Source organism: Pelodiscus sinensis, chromosome 23, assembly GCF_049634645.1.
Source record: "Pelodiscus sinensis isolate JC-2024 chromosome 23, ASM4963464v1, whole genome shotgun sequence".
Lineage (NCBI taxonomy): Eukaryota > Metazoa > Chordata > Testudines > Trionychidae > Pelodiscus > Pelodiscus sinensis.
This window is the reverse complement of record NC_134733.1, coordinates 9,259,011-9,282,410: the sequence shown is the minus strand read 5'-3', so window position 1 is coordinate 9,282,410 and position 23,400 is coordinate 9,259,011. Positions and strand designations below refer to the sequence as shown.

The window sequence follows — 23,400 nt, the reverse complement described above, 5'->3', positions numbered from 1 at the left end:
TAGCACAGTATGTGCAATGTCTTACCCCCACCCTGCCCCCATTCATTATTAGTTTAAATCTTTAACACATTCCATTTCAAGTCAAACAAAAAATATTTAATTCTACCAAATCGAAGTGTGTCCTTTTCATTGTCTTGAATTTTTGGAACAAAACAAAACAGTCAAGGACATTTTGAAACTAAAAAGTAGTTTCCATCTGGAAATGAAAACTTTTTTTTTTAATTTGTGTTTCTCCATCGTTCCAAAAAAAACCCAAACAATTTAGTAAAACTGACAAATTCATGAAATCAGGGTTACTGATTTTGCATTTCTCTCACACACACACACACACACACACACACACACACACACACACACACACACACACACACACACAGAGAGAGAGAGAGAGAGAGAGAGAGAGAGATTGGCCAAAAGCTTTCACTCAGATTTACTCAGGGTTACAACTGAGGACAGACTATATCTAGGACAGCCAGTAAAAGAACACTTACATCTAGCTCTAGCCATGAAAGAAAAAGGAGTTTGTGGTGGAGGTACCAAACTGGATTTCACGACCTCTGCTATCGAACACTGGCTCTTCCACAAACCTATGTGACCTAGAGCAAGGTTCTTCATCTCTGTTTCAGTTACACTTTTTTAGAAATTAAGCTGCTGTTACTTGCTTTCTCCCATCCTTTGTCTGTTTTGTCCATTTGGAATGAAAAACCTACGGGGCAGGGACTGTTTTTAAGTGAGTGTTTATGTACAGCATTGAATCCAGTAGGGCTCTGATCTTGGCATCATTGATAATAGGAGCTGCAATATGCAAGGAAGATAAGTAAAGCTGCCTTGGAAAATTCCCTGACATTTGGTTTGAGAACCCAGCAATAACAAGCTAGAAAATGAAGCTCACCACGTCTTAATTTGATCTAGGTCACTTCCACAGATCCCCGGAAATCAGGCAGAATTTACCCTCTAAACAACAACTATGGTCCAAACATAACCGCTAATAGGAACTGGGGGGGCATAGTGAAGTCATCTCCTAGGGGGAAGAGCTATGTATCTGTGTTCTCTTCACTCCTAGACATTCACCACAAAAGGACTCCTGTTCAGTTGTCATAAAAGCAATTGTGAAATTGTCAGTGGGCCTTGGGTTCTTCTTTGCCATGCCAGCCTATTAATCCAGGAGGTTCTCAGACACAATTACAGAACATTAAGGTAGCTAAAGGCAGTGGGCCTATTTGTTCATAGCCATCGTCATGGGCAGTGGGGGAACCTAGAGCCGGGGGAGGCAGCCCCCCAGCCTTACCCCTGCCACCTGAGGCCCCGAGGGAGCCAAATGCCCCCCTCCACTGTAAGGGCAGACATCCGTTCCCCCAGAGGGTGGTGCATGGTCTCCCCGGCTCTGTAGCCTGAGAACATGAGGGAAGGGAGGGCAGGTGGCCTACCTTTCCAGCCTTCTCTGGCCCCAGAAGAGTACAGGGTGAGGGAAGAGTGGACAGTGTGCAACCCCAGCCTTCACGGGCCTTGACTGGAGCACTGAGAAGACAGGTGGGCCGGCCCCAGCCCCCAAACAGCTAGTGCCTTGGCTCCAGCCTCGGCAGGGCTCAATCCCAGACAGCAGTGAAGGAGGGCAGGGGCTGAGGGCAGAGTGTGGGCAGGGCTGGCCCGGCCCTTTAGGAAGGCATTGCCTTCCCTGCCTCTTATACCCACTGCCCGTGGCCGTGCACTTTGAGTAGCCGTTTGCACTTGTGCAGAGTGAAGGTGAAGCCCAATCAGCGGCCAGACTGGGAAGATTGTGGAGGGAACTGCATTTTACATAGCTGTACATGGCTCCACAAGGTGAAGGGCACCAGAGAATCACACTCGCCCTAGGGGAGTTGCAACTCAGTAAAATTCTTTGGAGCCAGGCCTTTTTGTGCGGTGTTTGTACAGCATCTAGCACAACAAGCTCCTGATCCGTGACCAGGACCCCAGGAAGAGTCACCTGGTCCTTTAAAGACCTGAACACCCAAAGGTTCACCCCACCACCTAGGTAGCAAGGTGCCACCTAGAGAGGCATCATGCTTCAATCAATGGGGTCCAACAGACTGGCGAGGCCGCTGGGCAAGGTTGGGGATGCCGGCTCCATGCTCCCGGAAGGGGTGGGTTGGAAAGGGCGGGGCTGGGGCAGCCAATATTCAGCCCCACCTGGACCCCTCCATGCCAGCCCTTAGAGCCATCCAGAGTGCACCACACGGAGATCTAGCAGCAATGTAAAGGACCCAGCTTCAGCCATCACTGTTGCCATGGTAGTGGTGGTAGCAGCCCTGAGCCCTTTTGAATTGCCAGGCCCCTCCCTGGTCAGCAGGCCTGGCTACAATAGTCACTCCCCAACACAGTATAAATCGATGTTCCCTGGCCAGCTACCCAGTCAGAAACAACTCGTTTCCTACCAAATTGACGAGGCAAATCGAGAAGCAGTGGAATTTCCACACCCGCCCTTGCCTGACTCATTGTTTCGGCAGTATTTGTTTTCATGACTTAGTACCCCGATGCGTTAGCATACACACCATTTACTGTTCAAAACCCAGTGGCAACCTCTCTGGGGCCCTCAGCCCTAGAGTGGCTGATCTCAATCCATGTTCATACAAACAGCACCATGCCCATCCTACATGATGGTTTCACATTTGTGACTGGAGTTAAGACACGGAAGGTGGGATTTTCAAAAGAAAATAAGAAATTGGACACTGGAATCCCTTCGACTGCTTTGAACAATCCCAGACTTTGGTAAGTCCTGGGTCTGGGGAGAAAATAATTTGCCAATTCATGGGCGACAAGTTAGGACCTTAAATATATACCCCTCCTACCTGCCTCCATCAGTTGACATTGCTGCCCAAAGACCTGTGAGAAGGTAACAGGGCCTGCAGCAGAGTTGGAGGTCGTTGGTGAAGTATCCATGGCTCTCTCAGGATCTTTTGTATTAGTCATGTGGCACAATCCAGAATCTTTGAAGAAGTTTCCCCCACGGTCACAGTACGAGAACCTGGATGGATCAGTGAAGATGAGCAGCACCTGGTTCGATACCTTGTTCTCCCCCCGGTTTCTAAAAAAAGCAACGCTGCCTCCTGTTTTCACTGGGGTGTCATTTGTATTCAGAATGGTCTTTCCTCAGGAGCTGCTGTACATGTTTTAACCAGTTCCGAGGGCCTCAGACAAAGCTGGCAGTTAATGACAGATATCCACTAGCCCCCACCTCTTCTTGGGGTAACAGCAGAAGTTGTAAGAAATGTGCAAGTTTCTCCCCAAAGCAGTCGTTTCTCCTCCTCGTGCTCCTTCAGTGTCTAAATGTCTGATTAGCTTACCCGTGAGCGTTGGCACAGTTCCACGCGAGGACCACAACGGGAGTTGTCCCAGTGGTTTAGAAACTGCGCTTGCCGGAGAGGATAAGCCCAAATAGTTTCCGAACGCCGGATGGAAACGCAAAGATCCGTGAATCCACTCCTGGCTGCAAGAACCAGTCGTCAGAAAGCTCTGTGTCTGTCCAGCTTCTAAGTCTGGGCTTCACAGCAGGCGATCACAGCCTGAAATATTCTTTTCAGCGGATCAAGCTGGTGCCAGAACTGTGCCTCAGGGAACCTGCCACCTGCAGCAGTCTACTGAAAATAGTCTCCTTCCTCTCCAAGGGGTCTGACTGAATTTCTCTCTCTGCTTCCCTTCCTGCCTGAATCCAGCAGCAGTCTGCAGCCTTTGCTGTCACCGGCTGGCTTGGCTCTTGGCGGTAGTCCTCCTTGGTTAATTCCTTCACTCCAGATCTGCGTCTCTCGTTTCCCCAGCCACATAGGCAAGTGGGAGGAGATTGGAGCCATCGTTAAATAACATTTCCTTTGACCTGCTGCAGTGTCCCCCCCTCCGTGCTGCGATGTAAAGGCTGGTTCCTTGGAGTCATTCTGGAAGCACAGAGAAGTGCTAACTCAGCCAAGCAGGAGAAAGCTGGTTGCTTTAACCCTCTCATGCCCATCTGCCATTGTCAGGGCTCCAAGAAGCCCAGGAGAAAGGGGGGAAAGATGGTGAGGGCTGGTGTGTACTGGAACGCGGGCTGTTGTGTCCCAACCAGGGTGGTAGCAGCTGCTGTCTCATAATTATTTCAATGTAAAGCAGCCCAGAAGGCCATTTCCATGGAAAAGGGACTGAGCGTTAACTCCCAGCAGCATCTGTGACAGCGGATTCATCTTTATTTTAAAAATTCCATCTGGCGAGGCAAAGGCGGCTAACTTCAGAAAGCGCTGCACGATTTTATCCTCAGTGAGTCATAGGCGCCGTCTTCAGGAATGCTGCGGAGAACAACCACCAGCAAAGCAAGATGAAAACAAAACCCTGCGATGTAAACAGGGCTATGCCACCACAACACATATTATGATGGTGATAAAAGTCCTCGGGCCAGGGTGAGCAGTGCAGCTAAAAGTTCATTTCTGGCTGGTTCCCACATGTTGTTTGAGAAGAGCACAAGGAATGTCTAAGGGTATGTCTAGACTGCACTCTAAAATCGAGATAAGATACGCAATTTGCATAGTGCAAATTGCGTATCTTATTTTGATAATATTTCGAAAGGCTATTTTGAAATTTGGTTCATCGACATGGTGCCAAATTTTGAAATAAAACACTACCTCGAGACATCCCCTATTCCTAGTAGAATGAGGTTTACAGGGATGCCAAAATAGTCTGTCTGTTATTTTGAAAATTATTTTGAAATAGCGAATGTGTTCCTTGGACTCAGGGTAGCTATTTTGATACCTCCAGTACCCCGAAATAGCCTTGCAGTCTAGACATACCCTAATTCACTACTAAACTTCATTGGCTCCCTATTATTGGGTCTGAGCACCTCCCAGCCTTTAAAACATTTCTCACAACACACCCATGAGAGAGAAAAGTATTTGTGCCCATTTTACAGATGGGCATTGAGAGACGGATAGTAAGTGACTTGCTTCCTAGCACACTGTAAATATGGGTCGGAGAGAAGGTACTGAACCTAGTTTTCCCCGCTCTCAACCCAGTGCCACCCTGAGGGTTGCCAGGTGTCCAGTTTGACAGGAAAGTCTGGTTGAAAAGGGAACCTGGCAGTACTGACCAGGCACCACAAGCCCAATTACTGCAGCCAGGAGGAAGAACCCAGACCTGACCCTGCTCAGCCAGGGGCTGTCTCCTATCCTCCTTGTCAGGCTGTAGCCACTCCCAGCCCAGCCCTCAAGCAAAGGGAGCCCAGCTGGGAGATAGTTGTGGGGACTAGGCCTTCTGGGATGCAGGTCTGCCAATTCTCAGAGCTCTACTCCCAAGAGACACTGTGGGCAACAGAGAGGAGCGTGGGCCTATCGCTCCTGGGAGCCAGCACCCTGCAGCTCCTCCTGGCCATGCAGCTGTACCGCCCCCAGCCCTGCGCCAGCGGGGCTGTGCAACCCTGAATAGGCGATGCTGCAGCTTGGGGGTGCATAGCAGGGCCTAGGGAAGGCAGAACACTGACACTCCCATGATGGAAATATCATACACTCTTGCAGGCTTGGCGTGTGGGGGCCTGGAAGTGAGTATGGGAACTAGAGAGACTGGAATAGCCACCCCAGGATATGGACAGGGAACAGGAGGGGTTGGAATGGGCCTGGAATCAGGTAGAAACCTGCTGAACCTTCCTTCGCTGCCGGGAAACAGAAGCCCCTTTTGCCCCTCCAACCCCCCAGAAGCTCAATACTTCCCCCATTATTCCCTCCTCCTTTACCTAATTAGGGTATTTCCTCGGACAGGCTCCAGTTAATTTAGTCCCTGCACCCATTGATCTTCTAAATTCCAACCTTGAATTTTCTCCTTGAAACAGACCAGAGTTAGGTATGTTCATGGGGAGACCTGTCAGTGGTGCTGCATTCAGAATGGTCGGACCAATGGTCCATCAAGTGGTGGAATGGACAGAGCATGCAATTGAGCGATCCATCCCATCATCCCAGCTTCCATCCCAGCTTCTGGCAGTCAGAGGGTTAGGAATATCAAGAACCTATTCATGGAGGAGAGGTCCATCAATGGCTGTTAGCCAGGATTGGCAGGGATATTGTCCCTAGCCTGTTTGCCAGAAGCTTGGAAGGAACAAGGGAGGGAATCACTTGATTCCCTGTTCCATTCATTTCCTCTGGGGCACCTGGCATGAGCCACTGTTGAAGACAGGATGCTGAGTTGAATGAGTTGTTGGTCTGACCCAATATGGCCATTTTAATGTTGCATCCCTGACCATCTTGACCAACAGCCATTGATAGATCTATCCTCCCTGAACATACCTAATTCTTTTTTTAACCTATTATACTTTGCCCCTCGCAGCATCCCCAAGCAAGGAGTTCCACAGGTTGTCTGTGCACAGAGGAGCCTTTTAGCTCTGTGACATCTTCCTCTTCCCATTTCCCTTTCATTCTTTATAACCATTGGCTTCCCTGTTAGCAAGCCCCATCAAAGCTGATGAAGAAGCAAAAGTTGGCTGGACCCATTCCCTGGTAAAGGGTGGGTTTAAGGTAAAGGCCGCAGTTGGGGTCCCATGGCAGACAGTGGAGTGAGTTTGTTTTGCTTTGATGTCAAAATGAGAAGGCTCAGTCCTAGCTATGTTTCCCCCTTGAAACTGGCTCAGGTGAAAGCATGTTACATTGATAAATGACTCCCGCAGTACAAAGGAACATTCCCCTTGCAATTAAGGGACAGGAGGGGGAAGCACATGAACTGGGTTCTATTTCCAGCTCTTTCCCAGGTTCATTGGTTAACCTTGGGTAAGTCACTTGACTTTTCTGTGCCTCAGTTTCCCTTTCTGCAAAACAGGAATAAAAGTGCTCAGACATACTCAAGGCTGTTGGGGGGGGGGGGACCAATTCATTAGTATGTATAAAAATGGCTTGACTACTTCACATGGCATGTGTTGGAGCAGTTCCAAGTACAGCTGGACAGGAAACCCCAAAGAAGCAAAAAAAAATTATTCACAATACAACCAAAAAGAGAAAAGCTTCCCCCAGCGGTGTTCCCTCTAAATGTGTATGTCCATGTGCGGAATGACTTTTGTTATGTGCACCAATACAGAGGTGATGTAGCACATAAAAGTCATTCCATGCATGGAGAGTGTGTAGGGGATAGAGCTGAGGGGGGGTGGTCTCTAAACAGGTGCTCCAGGAGTGGGAGGGGCCTTTGGCGTGGGGCTGGGGAATGAAGGGTTTGGGGTGTGAGAGGGAGCTCCAGGCTATGGCTTGCCCCTGAGACAAGGGGCTAGAATTTGGGGCTGCAGTCGGCCACCATGGCAGGTGAGATGGAGGACTGCGGATACCCCCGGAAATCGAGCAGTGAGCACTGCAGGAGGACAGTGTCCTGCAGAGAACACCGGGTTCCTGGGAGCGGCACGGGTCCAGAGCAGAGCATGGAGAGAGCACAGAGCAACGAGAGGCGAGACATGGGCCAGGAAAGGGGGCACCCATCTGAGGATTGAGCTACGTCCCACTATGACCAGCAGGACGCGCTGTGGGGGTGATGCACAACACCAGTGTTACATGCAGTCTGGCCCCAGTGGCCTAATAGACACAGCATTGGCTGCCCAAGCCAGAGATTGTGGGTTTGAATCCCACCTGGGGTGAAGAGTAGCCCTTGCTGGTTGAATGGAAAGCAGGGTACGTTCACTGCATCAGCTTCCTCCTTGGGCAGACATCAGGGATAAGCAGGGTCCCAAGGCAAAGCATCATAATTCAGAACAGCAGGGTAAGCTCATGCCAGGGCATTTCATTCTATAGCACCATATATTGCAGTGCTTGGCTGACTCTATTACTCCCTTTATGGGCTCCCACCATGACATTTCTGCAGCTATAGGTTTCATTACAGCTGCCTAAACTTTTCCCATTCCTGATAGCTCTAGGGTTCTGGTCTCAATTCTGTATAAACTTGGGGGGGTCCCCATCTTCCAATATCTTGTTTCCATCGCTGTACAGTGTGGGGATTAATGTCCTAGTCGTATTGAGGCTTAATTAGCATGTGCAAATCGGATCCAGAGCCCCACAGCACGCAATAACTTTAAGGGGTATTTACAGCCCTACTATAAAGGTGTAAATGTTTTGATTTTTTTTTTTAGTAGCGGGGGGGCCAAGTCTCTCGGCTGCTGATAGCATTCGTGTCAGGATCCTGCCAGTTGGTTATGCATGTTGAGGCTCTTCCCCACAACTTCACTGCCTGGAACCATAAACCAAAACAAAGAGCCTACTGCCTCAAATGGTAAAGTCTGCTCAAGGACCAAGGTGTAAATTTCACTGCTGGTTTTATTGGTATCTTGCGGACACTATAAAGCCTCTGTCAGAACCACTGTAACTGCTCAGAGTGCCTCTGCTAATGACTTGGTAGGTACTCTGAATTTAGGATGTGTTTGGCTTAATTCTGAATCTATTATTCAAAAGTTCAGCTCACATCAGACATTAATTAGGAGACTCTTTAGGGCTGCTCTGTGAAGTCAGTTCATTTGGAAAAAAAGGGGGGGGGCTGAAAATAAACTGTAGCATATGGGGGTGAGAGGAGAGAACTACAGAGAGAAATGAATTGGTGGGGAGAAGAAGAGAAAACACAGGTGTGGGGGATTTGAAAGACAGAGCAGTTACCTGCTCAGTTCATTAAAAGGCAGCAGTTCAGCTGTTTCTGTAACCAAAGTTAGGGAAAACATGTATTGTTTTACCCAGTGTTATATATATATCTGTGTGTGTCAGTGAGCTTTTCCTTGTCAGCTTTAGTGCCCATTATACTTTGGATCAGGGACTTCAGATTTGGTAGCAGGGTGGCATTTATGAAGGGCATGTGTCTTTTGCCTTCCCTGTGTAATTGTAACTCACCCCCTCTATGTGTATGCCTAAATGATACAGTCTTTAGCTATAGGGTAAAATACTTCCCTGCTTCAGGACCCTGCCTTATTCAGTGCAACAGACTAATTATGTATTTTTTAAGTGCCCTGGCACAATAAGGGTCTTTTATTATCCCCAGATATAGCTGGGGAGCTGAAGCTCAGAAGAGTTAAAGATCAGAACAGAGGAGCTGCCAGCCTCCCCAGCCCCCTGGGCAAGGTGGGTGAGGCTCAGGTCCATGCTCCTAGAAGGGGCAGGGCTGAAGTCAGAAGAGGGGGGCCTACAGCAGCCAGCTCTCAGCACACCACACAGCCCGCCCCCCCCCAACCAGCCCTCAGTACTGCCCAGCATCCCTCCATAAGATGGGGGTGAAACCCTTCTAAGGGCCTGGTCTCCCTATCCAGGGAGAGGCCATGTAGTGACCTGGGAAGGGTTAAGGGGGGGGGGGGGGGAGGAGGATGAACCTAAGTCCACTCATTACTCAGGGTCCCAGAGCTGGAACCCAGAGGCAGTAGCAACAGATGGGCGTTTGTTCTACTCCCAGTCTAGCAACTACTTCCCTGGACCAATTCCCCAAACAATCCCTCCCACAACCTTTGCTCTGGTACCTGAGCAGCCGATCCTGCTCCTCTGTAGCACTCTGCCTGACTTGCAGCTCCCAGCGCTCACCCTGACACTCGCAGAACTTTAGCCCCTACCCATGCCTCTGAGCCAACACACGAGGAGCCCTTTTAAACCAGTCCCAACTGGTTCTTGATTGGCCCCAGGTATTCAGATTAGCCTGACTCCCTTGGCTCTGGAAGGCTCCTAATTGCACCAGGTGTTCTAACTGATCTGATTGTCCAGACTCAGTCTGGAAAGTTCCTGGTTCTAAGCCAGCCCTTGCCTGTTTACCCAGGAAACAGAGACTTGATCAATCTAGGGATAACATACCTCCCTTTGACTATTTTTCTATAGGGAGCCACGGGGAGGAGGGGGACACAGACCTCCTCACGGAGCCTCTACATGTGCAGGCGGCGGAGTCCCCCTCAGTGTGCCAGAGGTTGGTCCTGGCAGAAGTCACCAGAGTCGGAGACCTCCTGGACTATGACTGGGGAGACTGGGTGGATCCTCAGGCGCTCGCTCAGTGCATGGGGCTCGCCACTCTACGTACTCCCCGGTGCGTACTTCAGGAGGTGAAGGACGCTTTGCCGCCCACTGCTCGGGTGTACCTAAACTGGGTCCTGTGAGAGGGTGCACCCCGCCACTTCTTGCCCCCGGCCCTCCTGATCTCTCCATCAGCCCCCAGCCCCGTGTACCTTCCCAACCGCCTCCCCCTCGTTACCCGAGCCGGCTGCACACACTGCAGCCGGTCCCCTTCTGAACTGCGCCAGTCACCTGTACACACTCGTGCTTCACACGCTTCATTTCCCCACCTTCATGTCCCGCCCAGACACCAAGTGGCAGGATCTCCTACCACCAATGGAGGGTGGGGAGCCCCGGTGGGCCAGCCTCTATTCAACCTTGGTTCCACGGCCCACTGGGGACATCAGCTGGAGAACCCTGCATGGTGCTGTGAGCACGGGTGTGTACGTGGCGCGATTCACCCCCGTTCCCGACACTTGCCCCTTCTGTGGTGTGAGGGAGACCCTGGAGCACGTCTACCTCGAGTGCACCTGGCTACAGCCCCTCTTTCGGCTCCTCCAGAACCCCTTGTTGAGGTTCTGGCTGCACTTTTCCCCTCAGCTGTTAATTTGTGCACACCCCATCTGTGGCCCCACAAAGTCACGGGATCTCCTGGTCAACCTCCTCCTGGCTATGGCCAAACTGGCAATTTACAAAACCAGAGGTTGGCCGAGGGAAGGGCCTACGACTATGGTGCCTATTTCCGTTCCTGCATCTGCTCACGTATCCGGACAGAGTTCCACTCGGCAGCGTCCGCTGGCTCCCTCGAGACCTTTGAGGGGCAGTGGGCGCTGTTCAGGGTTCTCTGCTCGGTGTCCCTGTCCGGTTTCCTTGTTTTAGCCCTTTGACCCTCACACCTGTCCCTGTTTTCTCTTTATTTGTCCCAAGTAATTGGTTGGTTTCCTGGGCTCTGTGGACCCTCCCGGTAGGCTGGGATGCGGTCCTTTAGATGTGGGAGAGCTGATACCCACCCACCTCCCAGACACCAAATAGAACTACTCTTCTATAGTGATCTGGCCTGATTCTGTCGCAGTACGTATGTGTATTAAAACTGCATGGACCCTAGTTCTGCTTTTTCCTAATTTTTGAGTCTTTGACTTTACAACCTTAATGCGCTTTTAATGTGGTATGAATATGTGTAGTTACATCTAGAACGTTCCCCCGCCATTTCACATGTTGTATATGGACACAGCATCCATGTGAGTGAACCAAGGTTCTGGGGCATATCTATCCCCACCCAATACATAGCACGGCCATTCTCAAATCTAGTTTTTGAAAAGAATTCCTTAAACCAGTTGCCCCCTGGGTAATAAGCACTTGCAAGTGTAGCCCTTCTGCCGGGTAGGCCTGGCAGGAACCAGGGCTGGGTTCAATATCTTGGGGTCAATCTCACAAAGAACCGGCTCGAGCCCCCACCCAGTGATCTGGGAAATTCACGCACCCCTGGGCGCCTCTGAGAGGCAATGCTTCCCCACTCGCAAGCACTGAGTCTGAGTGTAGGGAAAGAACATTTAATGAAACAGAGGAAGAATTCATACGGCATTAGCTTGGAGAAAACACCACAAACAGAGTTCATAACCCAAACATGAGCCCCCACCCCGGCCAAGATTCGCCCGAAGTCCACCGACTCCCCAAAAGTCTCTGTGCCACCCAGAGTCCCAAAGTTCACCCGCAGGGTTTCACCTCCCAACCTGGGTAGAAATGGGGGTGGGGAGATAGATAGGGGGCACCTTATACAAAACTCCGCTACGCTTCACCAGCTGTCTCGTCCCACACCTCTGGACGCTCCGCTGGGCACCTGTCGCCGCTTCTCGCCTGCTGCCGCTCCACGCCACGCCACTGGTCGCCGCTCCTCGCCTGCCGCTGCTCCATGCCACGCCGCTAATGGCCGCTCCTCGCCTGCCGCCGCTCCACGCCACGCCGCTAATGGCCGCTCCTCGCCTGCCGCCGCTCCACGCCACGCCGCTAATGGCCGCTCCTCGCCTGCCGCCGCTCCACGCCACGCCGCTAATGGCCGCTCCTCGCCACGCCGCTGATGGCTGCTCTTCGCCTGCCGCCGCACCACGCCACACCGCTAGTCGCCGCTCCTCACCTGCTGCCACTCTACTGGCTGCAGTAGGTCTGGCTCTCAGCCAAACCAGTGATTTCAGCTTAGTGATTTCAACTCTCAGCCAAACCAGTGATTTCAGCTCTCAAATGAATCCAGCTTTCACTGGACTAGCAAACAAAAAGACTCCTCAGGGAGTCTGCTTTAGGTCTGTCCTTAAAACAAAGGGGGAAAGGTGCAGGCTGGGCCAGTCTTATAGCTCACACCTGGTAGGTGTGAAGCAGGCTGACTCAAGTCCTTTAACCCTTTCCCCCAGCTCTGTTCACTCAACTCTGGAAGGAGGGAGGCTTGTTCTTCCGAGACCTCTTACCATGATGGTGGTGTCTCTCCTGCAAGCACTGGTGGCATGTTTGACAGTTCCCACATTTAGGGGTAGCATGATTAGTGACCCCCACAACAGTCCCAAATTATATACAATTCTCCACATTCCATTCCAACACTGACCCTCCATCAGCCCTGGCTGAATGGGATTTACATAGCCACACCTTGGATTCTCTCCTGAGCAGTGTTTACATGTCAACAGTTAACAGTTAATTACCTTGTAGAGCTAAACAACTGTAGTGGGCACACCCACCCCTCCTTTCAGCTGGCTGACAGCAAGCAGCAGTTCAGCCCCTGCTTACACAAGTGTTTACCAACAAGTTTTATATCAGCGATGGGCAACCAAGGCAGCAAGTGGGGTGCAGGAGTAGCCCTCCTTCAGCTCAGTGGGCTGCAAGATTGTGACCAAGATGGTCTTCCAGGACAGGGTAGTTTTCCCAACTCACCTCTAGAAAAAACATGGCCCAGGTCATCCTTACCCCCACCCTCCTTCAGCTGAAGGCAGCTCCCATCTCTTCCCTCCCGCACTGTGCCAAAAGACTGCTGCTTGCCACCTTCTGATGTGAACCCCAACAGAAATACGGAGAGGGGGATCTGTGACCTTGAGTACCCCCAACAGGTTGCCTTGTGAAGATGCAACTCCAGGTACCAGGAGAGGCGGATCCATTCTGGGGGCCCAGCCAAGCACAGAGAGCAGAGCCAAGGTATGGGGGGGTTGAGTTAGGTAGGGGAATCACACCCCCAGGCCTGTGAGAGAGAGGTGGGCGGGAATGTGTCTCACCTCTCCCCATGCAAACCTTAAAGATAAAAGCTACATGGTATTTTTTTTTAAAGGGGCTCAGGTAACTTTGAGTATTTGCACTGCATAGTTCTCATTGAACTTGCTTAAATATGATCACATTTACCATGAGTCCTGTATTCAACATAGGGAAATAAGAACAGCCGGACTGGATCAGACTGAAGGTCCATCTAGCCCAGGATCCTGTTTGCCAACAGTGGCCAATGCCAGATGCCCCAGAGGGAGTGAACAGAACAGGGAACCCTCAAGTGATCTCTCTCCTGTCATCCATTTCCAGCCTCTGACAGAGGCTAGGGATACCACGCCTACTCATCCTGGCTAATAGCCATTAATGGACCTAACCTCCATGAATTTGTCTAGTTCTTTTTTGAACCCTGTTAAAATCCTAATCTTTACAACATTCTGGCAATAAATTGCATGGGAGAAAAAAAAAAGGGGGGGGGGGGTATTCTATAGGGACAATTTTTCCAAGCACACCTCATAGTAGAGGTGGCTGTAGAAAGACAAGTATAGTTCATTTGAGGGGGAAGGTATTAATGTTTGCCTCACTGACAATCTCCCTGTTTTATAGCAATTTCACTAACAAGAAATGCACTGGCTTGAGCCAGATTAAATCATCGTTCAACCTGCTGCCTTTGCATGTAGCTATTTTTGCTATTAGAGCCCCAGTGCCTGACCTCAGATTTATGCTAGCCACATGGAAGGTTTATGGGAGTTCAGCTTTACGGGCATGACTAGAGGAAGATCAACAGCCATGATTAATGAACTTTGACTAATTGACTCTTTATTCAGAAAAGTGGATCTGCAAATGCCAAGGTTTTTCTTTCATTTCATAAGCAAATTGTTCATGCCCTAATGGGTTTTTACCGCCTCCGTATTTTCACCGTGCTCCCAAATGCTGATGGAGCTCTTCTGTGCGTACTGTGACAAGTTATTCCTCAAACAGTCACTATGTGAATTTCTTGCTCTTTCAGCCTGGTGGTTTTTGGGGACGAATCTACAGTCCTTGCAGCTGGCTTTGGGGTGGGCTGCTCATACAGGTGGTACGTCAATCCCAGCCCCCAACCCAGGAGCATCAGAAAAATCCACAGGATAATTTAAAGTGGCTGCTGTTTACTCGCCCAAGTGGGACACCTAGTTCTGTTCATCTGCTTAATCAATGAACAGTGGACTAAGGCCAGTAATTGAAAACCACAACACAGAGCAAAAGGGCCTTTGCTATAATGCGTCCATACACCATGCTTGAAAAAACCAGACCTGAGAGCACAACAGGCAGCAAACTATGAAGAGAACCAATGTATTCAGATAGCACATGGGGAACCAAAGCATCTCTTACTTTGGTTGAACAAACACAGCATAACTCAGTTTTCCCTAAGACAGTCTTTTCTCCATAAGGTTGTTTGGCTTTATTCCTTTTTAACAGGGTTTGTCCATGTGTCCACTGCTGAGCCCCTCTCAATTACAAGCAGACTATCCCCTTTGAGGGCAAAAGATGGTCCAGTGGTTAAGTGCAGCATGAGAGCTCTCAAGTCAGTTCCCTGCTCTGCCACAGACTTCCTGTGGGACCTTGGGCAAGTCACTTAGGCCCAGATCCTCAGAGGTATTTAGGCATTTCTCGCCCATTAATTTCAATGGAAGATAGGCACCAAATATCTTTGAGGATCAGGGCCTTTGCCTCTCTCCCATTTTGAAATGGAGACAGTATTTTCCTCTCTCACAGAGATGTTGTGAGGATAGCTCCATTAGCCAGGCCTGCCAACAGCAGTATGTGCGGGGTGGGGAAGGGCCAGTTGCTCTGGAGCCTGGCAATTCAAAAGGGCTCAGGGCTCCTAGCAATGTCTCTGGCTGGAGCCCTGGACTCTTTCAACCACTGCTGGAACCCCCTGCAGCCTGTTCCCAAGCAGTGTGTTCCAGGCAGTGCTGAGGGCTGGAGCAGGGTGCAACATACTCCAGCCAGTGCTAAGGACTGGCTGCCTTGGCCCCACTCCCTCTGCCTTCCGGGGGTGCAGAGCCACCCCCCACCTGGCCAAGGGGCCTGGTGAGTCTGCCAGCACCTCTGTACCTTAAAGAATGTGGGCTGCTCCAATAGTACGATGATAACCAGCTACATACCATAGGACAGTTATTTGTATTACAATAATACCCAGAGGCTATGAGATGCTCCAGGAAAAGTTCCCTATTGGGGCAGGTACTTTTTACACCCAGGGAAAAGATGGTTACTGCAAATCACCTGGGGCAATCAGACCCCAGAAATTAGAGACTGGTGCATTGGGAACAGAAACCAATTAAGTGACTTGCACAAGGTCACTGTGACAGAGCTGGGAACTAAACCCAGGTCTCGCAAATCTCAGTTTAGTGCCTTAACCTTAAAGCCATTACAGGCAGTCCCTGGGTTACGTACAAGATAGGGACTGTAGGTTTGTTCTTAAGTTGAATCTGTATGTAAGTCGCAACTGGCGTCCAGATTCAGCCACTGCTGAAACTGATCAGTTTCAACAGTGGCTGAATCTGGACACCAGTTCCGACTTACATACAGATTCAACTTAAGAACCCCAGGCGTCCCCAAGTCAGCTGCTGATTCCAGGAAGCCCGGGGCAGAGCAACTCTGCCTCGGGCTTCCTGTAGTCAGCCGCTGGTCAGTTTCAGCAGCGGCTGACTTGGGGACGCCTGGGGCAGAGCAGCTGGGATGCTGCTGGGTTGGTCCAGTAGCGCCAAGGAGCGGTGCTGCAGGACCAACCAGCAGTGCCCCACCTGCTCTACCACAGGCCCCGGGCTTTGCTCCACGTCTCCCTGGTCTGCTGGGGGGGGCACTAGCTGTGTCCCCACCCAGCAGACCAGGGAGATGCGGAGCAAAGCGGCGGAGGACCCGGGCCGGACCGCGGTGCTTCCAGATCAGCGCCGCGGTCCGGCCTGGGTCCTCCGCGGCTTTGCTCAGCATCTCCCTGGTCTGCAGACCAGGGAGATGCTGAGCAAAGCTGCGGAGGACCCGGGGCCGGACCCGCGGCACTTTCAGCTGATCTGGAAGCGCCGCGGGTCTGGCCCCGGGTCCTCCGCGGCTTTGCTCAGACCAGACTGCTTTTGCAGACCAGACCGCTTTTGCTCAGACCAGGGAGACGCTGAGCAAAGCCGCGGAGGACCCGGGGCCGGACCCGCGGCACTTCCAGATCAGCTGGAAGCGCCGCGGGTCCGGCCCGGGTCCTCCGCCGCTTTGCTCCCCGTCTCCCTGGTCTGCTGGCTCCCCCAGCAGACCAGGGAGACGGGGAGCAGCTTTTCTCGCCCCGGAGGAGGCGGGCGGCGGGACCAGGCGTCCCGCCGCTCCAGTCCTCCGGGGCGAGAAAATTCCTGTTCGTAACTGCGGATCCGACATAAGTCGGATCCGCGTAACTCGGGGACTGCCTGTACTGATTTTCCGGGGGAGCCCCCACATAGATTAGTAACTGCTGCTTGTGCTAGAATAAACTCTCTCACCCGCAATGGCACCTTCCACAAATTGTACACTTAAGGGGATGGGAGACTTGCTTTTTGCTGTTTGGAAGACTCCTCCACTCTTTTCATCTTTCAGAGAAGCCTGATAAATGGTGCCTCTTATCACAAGATCAAACCCGTCAGGATTGCCCTGGAAAGCTGCAGCACAAAGCTAAATCAGCTCCTCAGTCTCGTGGGGCACTTCGGGTAGAGTTTCTATTCTTGGCATGCTGTGAACCAAGCTAGAATGGGGGGGGGGGGGGGAGGAATGGGGAAGGGGCTGAGATCCTGCCTTGACGTGAAGAAAAAGCAGACAGAGGCAGACTTCCCTCAGCACCAGCAGTGGACAGCAGCCAAAGCACTTTGCTAATGCCAGTAGGTCCCTGTGGATTGAGTACTGCGAACAAAAGGGTGAGAGAAGTTGTGACGATCAAGCCTGAATGGAATGGGGTCGAACAGGACAGTGCTGCCAGGTACCAGTGAGGGTTAGACTAGGTTTTTCTGAATGATGAAGGCTATGCATCTGATGCAAGCAACTATTGATCTTTTCTGTACGGGAGAGCTACTTAACGCTATCCGGCACCTCACTCGTGTCTGTTTTACACGGAAGGCGCTCCATTACAACAGAAGGGGGCAGCAGCATGGGTAGCGGGTGAAGGCCAACCTGGGTAAGACAAGCCCCAGCCCCGCCCCTTCCACCCAAGGCCCCACCCCTGCCAACAAGCCCCATCCCCAGCCCAATCCTGGCAGCCCCAGTGATGGGTAGGAATTCATCGTGTGAGGCATTGTATTAAGAGCAGACAGCCCTTGCCTGATGGAACGTGCAGTCTCACCCAGTATTGACTCCGCTTCTGCTAAAGTCAAAGTGATTTTGGGATGCTCATTTTCACAGAGCAGAGTTAAGCCAACAGAGAGAGCTGGGAAAACCCCACTCTCCATGCGAGATTGCAGCCCTACAACATGAGGCACGGTGCCATTGGGAAGTTCAGGTAATGGCATGACAGAAACAGTCAAGTCTAGCAGTGCACTGATAAGCTCATCCACCACCAACCCACACAGTACCTGACTTAAAACACAAGCATGGCAGGCCCCAAGAAGAGACCGGACCAGACTACAAAGGGAAACCTCAGCACTGTCATTCATGCTTAAATTTGACACTTTACAAATGGGCCTTAAAGATGCTAACTACCTTACCCATTACAAAGATAGCTTCCCCAATTATCACCCCTAATATTATCTCATAGACACTAACCTCCCCCCCCCCCCCATCCCCCCTCTGTTCTAAAATCTGATTTGTCAATTTTATAAGTGTTCACTTTTTTTTTTGGTTGTATCCCTTTGGTATATATGGTCTTGCAAATTTTCTTCCACAATTTGATCTGAGGAAGTGGGTCTGGCCCATGAAAGCTCATCACCTAATAAACCATCTTGTTAGTCTTTAAAGTGCTGCCTGGTCCTGTCTTATGTTTCAGCAAGACCAGACTAACACGGCTACATCTCTATTACTGGTGTTAAGGTTGAGAGCTGCAGTTGCTCACCCCCTGTGGAAATCAGGCCATTACCAGCTTCCCTCTTCACAGCACATTCTTTCCTTGACATCTCTGCTCCCATGGCTTCTGGGAAAAAGGGCAGCTAGGCAATGGCTCAACCCAACGAGACATAAAAGCAATGCCGTCATCATCGAATTACAGAATATTGGAACTGGAAGGGACATTGAGAGGTCGTCAAGTCCAGTCCCCTGCCTCATGGCAGGACCAGGCACCAGATCATCCCTGATAAACGTCTATCCAACCTGCTCTTAAATATCTCCAATAATGGAGATTTCACAACCTCCTTAGTGAATTTATTCCTGTGTGTAACCTCCCGGACAGTCAGGAAGTTTTCGTTAATGTCCACACTAACTACATGCTGCAAACTTCTACCCAAAACAAAACATCCAGGAAACTAGATGGCACCCACACTTCTCCAGAGATCAAGTGTTCATGTTCACAAAGTGCCAGAAGAGTCACAATGAAAAATCTCTAAACTCCAGCGACATTCTGCCCTTCGATCATATTACTGAGGCTGCCTTGTTGTCCCATCCTGGAAACAGTCTCCTTAAGAAAAATCACAGTGCCAGCCAATCAACATAGCCACTACTAGCAAGTCACTTCTGACATGGACCTAAAAGAGAGGGGGGGAGGGGGCAGGAATCTAGAAGGCCTGACCAAGCAAAACTCAACTCAATGCTGAGTTTTAGATTTCCTGACCCTGCTGGACGGTGTCCATGTGAACTTTCACCTTGAATCCTCAGGCAAAGTCTAGTCATTAAAGCAGAATATTAATAAGATCAATGATTCTACTGCCAAATAGAGGTTCTTCCATTTCCACAGCTGCTCTGTGGGTCCTTGGTAGAGTACAGGTCATGATGGCTTCAGTGTGGATTAAGTGTTTGAGCCTGCTAAATTAACCCCTGGGGCAGGGATCATGTTATTGTATCCTTTCAGCACCTAGCACACTTGGGAGTCAATCTCCATTGGGGTTTCTGGTTGCTACAGTAAATTCAAACAATGAGCAGCATGCATATCACGATTGCTGTGCACCATATCCATTGCATTTGTACCAGTTTTATAAGCTATGGTACAGTGTCACAGGGCATCCGTTGTCCAAGGGCAGAGTTAAGCTCCAAGGCAGGTATTTTGCTCTTGGCCTCAGTACAAGTGTGTACAGGAAATCTATGCTCCTGGCTGTCATTGTTGTGTCCGTTCATGCGTGTAACAAAGGAAAGTGATGCCAAGTTCCATGCCCTATTGAAAGTGTATAGTTGCAGCATCCCAGAGCAGATGGAAGAATCCTGTTAGCTCCGGGGGGTCAAGGCAACATTGCCCATAAAGTATGTCTGCATGCACTTTGTCCAATTTGTTTTGAAGTCCAGACAGATGAAGCATCTAACATCTCCCTTGGGAAGAGAGGCCACAACCGCTGGCTCTGAAGCAAGAGAGCTTTCAACGTGTCCCTTACAGAAAAAGGCCAGGACTGGATCCAACAGACCTGCTACACTATCCCAGGCAGTTTGGTAACATTACATCCAAGTTAATACGGAAGGGGTGATTTAACAGAAAATGCAGCTATTTTGCCTTTAGAAGCAATCTGCCTGGAATGACTCACATCTCTGCTGACAAGGTCCTTAATACAATTTTATGCAGATGTAGCAACTTATTTTCCCTATGCTGATGCTTAGTGTGTCTGACAGGAAGTTCAGAAGTCTTGTGATGTGAAACTTTCTGCAAGATTGGCAAAGAACCTCTGAAGTGAATGAGGAATGGAAGCAAATCACACAAGACCAGGCCTTGATAAATACAATCCACGTGGTACCTGTTTTTTCCTTGGCTTTGTCTACGCTGCCATTTTTTGAGGCAGAAAATATGCCAATGAGGGACTCATCAGCATGAGTCGCGACATCATTAGCATATTTTCTGCCCATTCTTTTTTTCACAAGGGGTTTTTACGCAAAAAGAAGCAGGGTAGCCGCTTCCATTTTGCACAAAAAACCCTTTTGCTACAAGATCCTTATGCCTGACCTGGAGAGGCATACGGATCTTGCACAAATGGAAATGGCTACACTGCTTCTTTTTGCGCAGAAACCCCTTGCACAAAAAGAATCCGCATAAATTATGCTAATGATGTTGCGACTCATGCTAATGAGTCCCTCATTAGCATATTTTCTGCCACAAAAATTGGCAGAGTAGACATAGCCCCTATGTTTAATGACCTGAGTGGAGAAGCAAGCATATAGCAAAGAGCGTAATATTGAAGTCAAAGTGGGATGGCACAAATCAACATAGAAGGAGCTATCCTAGCAAGAAAATGGATTACTTTATTAGAACATGCTTTTTCCCTGTATAGATGACATCTCTGGAAGAATCCCTGCACGACTGTGAGTTTATCCAGCAATGCTCCCATATAGAGGAAGAAGATGCAGGAACAAAAGAAGAGTTTAAATAGAACAGAGAGGAATTAACTCAGGACTTTAACTGGAATTCACCAGCAGTGCATGGAAACAATCAATTGTGTCATTGCTGAAAGACTCCTAATGTGTTAAGGAATTTTTGCTGTTCCCTCAGTTTGCAGTAAGAAGCAAGTTCAAATGCAGAGGAGGAGAATTATTGCCCATTTAAAGATTATCTCCTGGGATTTAATTCATGTGCGCTAGAAATAGAGGTGTCATTCATGATTTGCAGTTTTGGAACAAAAGGAAGAGAAAAAATATAGCGAAGAGCCATTAGGAGAGTAGTTCTTGGCAGGGAGAATAATGAGTAGTTTGATGCCAGCAGCAGCATAATCCACATCAAGAAAATAACTGAAGTAATTTTTAAATGAAGCAACTCCTAGGAGAGAAACCCGAGACAAGTTTCAACCCCAGTGTTTGGTATTTGAATACTCCGGACATTCAGGAGAGAGGGTTTCAGGGTCAGCAAGTAGCTGGAGAATTCAGAGATGCGCTTGTCACATAAGGCAGACCTCTGAAGGCTGATCAAAACAGAAAGCTGCCTCCTGCAGCTAGATATAGTCTTTGTTTTCTGGATGCAAAGGTATAAGAGAAGAAGACTAGTAGAGATCACACCACACTCACTACTAGGAGGGAAAGGAACTTTGCTATGTAGGGATTTCGTAGGCTGACACATCAAGAGAAAGTTTCATTGTCATCTTCTTGGCCTTCTAAAGAAAGATACCAAAAGTACCTGTATGGCCCCCTCACTGGGGTTTCTGAACAGCTTACAGTCTGTTGCATTCATAGTCAACGCCCCTGTGAGCTAGGGGAGTGCTGCCTATCTGCAGAATGGGGCCAATCACAATTGGAGCTAGGTGTCCCCATTCCCAGTCTAACCCCTCTGACCGCCCTGCCCCATTCATGGTTTTCTGTTCAGTATCTAAGCACCAGTAGCTTCAGAGGGGTAGCCAAGTTAGTCTGTAACCGGAAAAACTTAAAAAACAACAAATAATCTAGTAGCACTTTAAAGACTAACAAAACATGTTGCTGGTATCATGAGCTTTCGTGGGCACAGCCCACTTCTTCTGATAACCCGTAGTTAGGGTGGACAGACTGTCCTAGAAGGAAGATGAACCTGTTGAACCAATCCCAGTATATAACAGGGCAAGCAAGTTTGGCAGATGAACCATCCCCGGTAGGACATTTGCCTTGCAACACAAATATAGTGTCATGCTGCCGGCTTGGGGAAGTTCTGCAGGATGGAAACCCAACTGGACAGGATAGGAAAGAGTTTAGAAACTTTAGGCTAGATTCTCCATTGCATTGCACTATACACAGCCATTTGCAGCTGCACAAAGCAAGGGCAAAGTAGGAGTGAATTGCTTCTACATCAGGATATGTGCAAGTGACTACACATTGTCCATGGCAGCAGAAAATCTGGCTCTTCTTAGGAAGAACGGTGCTGATTTCACTGCCCTGTAGTTCTTGGTTGAATGCCCTTCCTTCAGGAGGGTATTTCTTTCCCTTCCTGTTTGGGGAAAAAGGGGTAAGGAGTTAAGTGCTCACTTAGGGTACGTCTAGACTACAGGCTTTTGTCGACAGAAGTTTTGTCGACAGATACTGTCGACAAAGCTTCTGTCGACAAAGAGTGTCTAGACTACATTCAGTTCTGTCGACAAAGCAAGCTGCTTTGTCGACAAAACCCTGTATTCTAGACACAACCCTAGATGCAATAACACCTTCTGTCGACAACTCTGTCGACAAAAGGCGTTATGCCTCGTAAAATGAGGTTTACCAGCGTCGACAAAACTGCTGAGTTCTGTCGATGTTATGTCAACAGAACTCAGCGGTAGTGTAGACGCAGGTATAGTTTTGTCGACAAAAGTCCACTTTTGTCGACAAAACTCTGTAGTCGAGACACAGCCTTAGGGTACATCTAGACTGCATTGCTATTTCAGGATATTGGAAGTATCCCGAAATAGCAATGCCGCATCTTTAAACAATCTCACTATTTCCCGAAATAGCGGGCACGCTATTCTGGTGTCCCTGTAACCCTCATAGCTTATGCCAACAGAAGGGTGCTGTCGCACCCAAAGGTATGTCTACACAGCAGTCAGTTATTTCACTATAATGTCGAAATACTGTCAAGCTGGAGGACTTCTTACTCCAACTCCTGTAACTCTCATTGTATGAGGAGTAAGGGAAGTCGGCGAAAGAACGTTCTATTTTGAAATAAGTGCTGTGCAGACGCTCCCAATTTCGAAATAAGCAACACAATTGACATATCTCAAAATAAGCTATGCAAATTGAGCTAAGCCCTGCTGTGTAGATACACCCTCAACGATTCCAGGCTAATTGGTCTGTGGATTCTCAACCCTCCTATTTAGTCACACAGCCCTGAAAGATTAATGACAGGGGTTTTTCCTCCCTTTTTAATCACTTACTCTTGGTGCAAAACTAACTTTGATGGACCCGACCCTTTCGGCAAGAGATTCCAATTACAGATGAAAAGACAACACATGCTCTGCTTTTAAATAAAAGGATATCCCCAGCCCTCAGCCTCCACAAAGAGCATTTACCAAAGTCTTGTCAGGGCTCACTCCAAGAGAGATTCATGAGCCACCACATAAAGATACCACAGAGACAAGGAGACTCAGTAGAGCATCACAACCAATCCTATAGACTTGTACCTGGGAGGGAGAGGGAGGGGGATAATTTACCTCCGTCTCCAGAG

At 49.5% G+C, this 23,400-nt stretch overlaps 1 protein-coding gene across 1 annotated transcript in view; it reads right to left on the bottom strand.

The window, feature by feature from the left end:
• KAZN (kazrin, periplakin interacting protein) overlaps positions 1 to 9,547 on the bottom strand; it is an 846,942-nt gene extending 837,395 nt beyond the window's left edge. Inside the window, exons 1-2 of the mRNA XM_075906495.1 lie at positions 9,449 to 9,547; positions 2,829 to 4,292 (exon numbers count right to left, since the gene is read on the bottom strand). Of these exons, the coding sequence (XP_075762610.1) occupies positions 2,829 to 2,949 (121 nt within the window). The 5' untranslated portion in view covers positions 2,950 to 4,292; positions 9,449 to 9,547. The remainder of the gene's footprint in view (positions 1 to 2,828; positions 4,293 to 9,448) is intronic.
• Between the last annotated feature and the right edge of the window lie 13,853 nt (positions 9,548 to 23,400).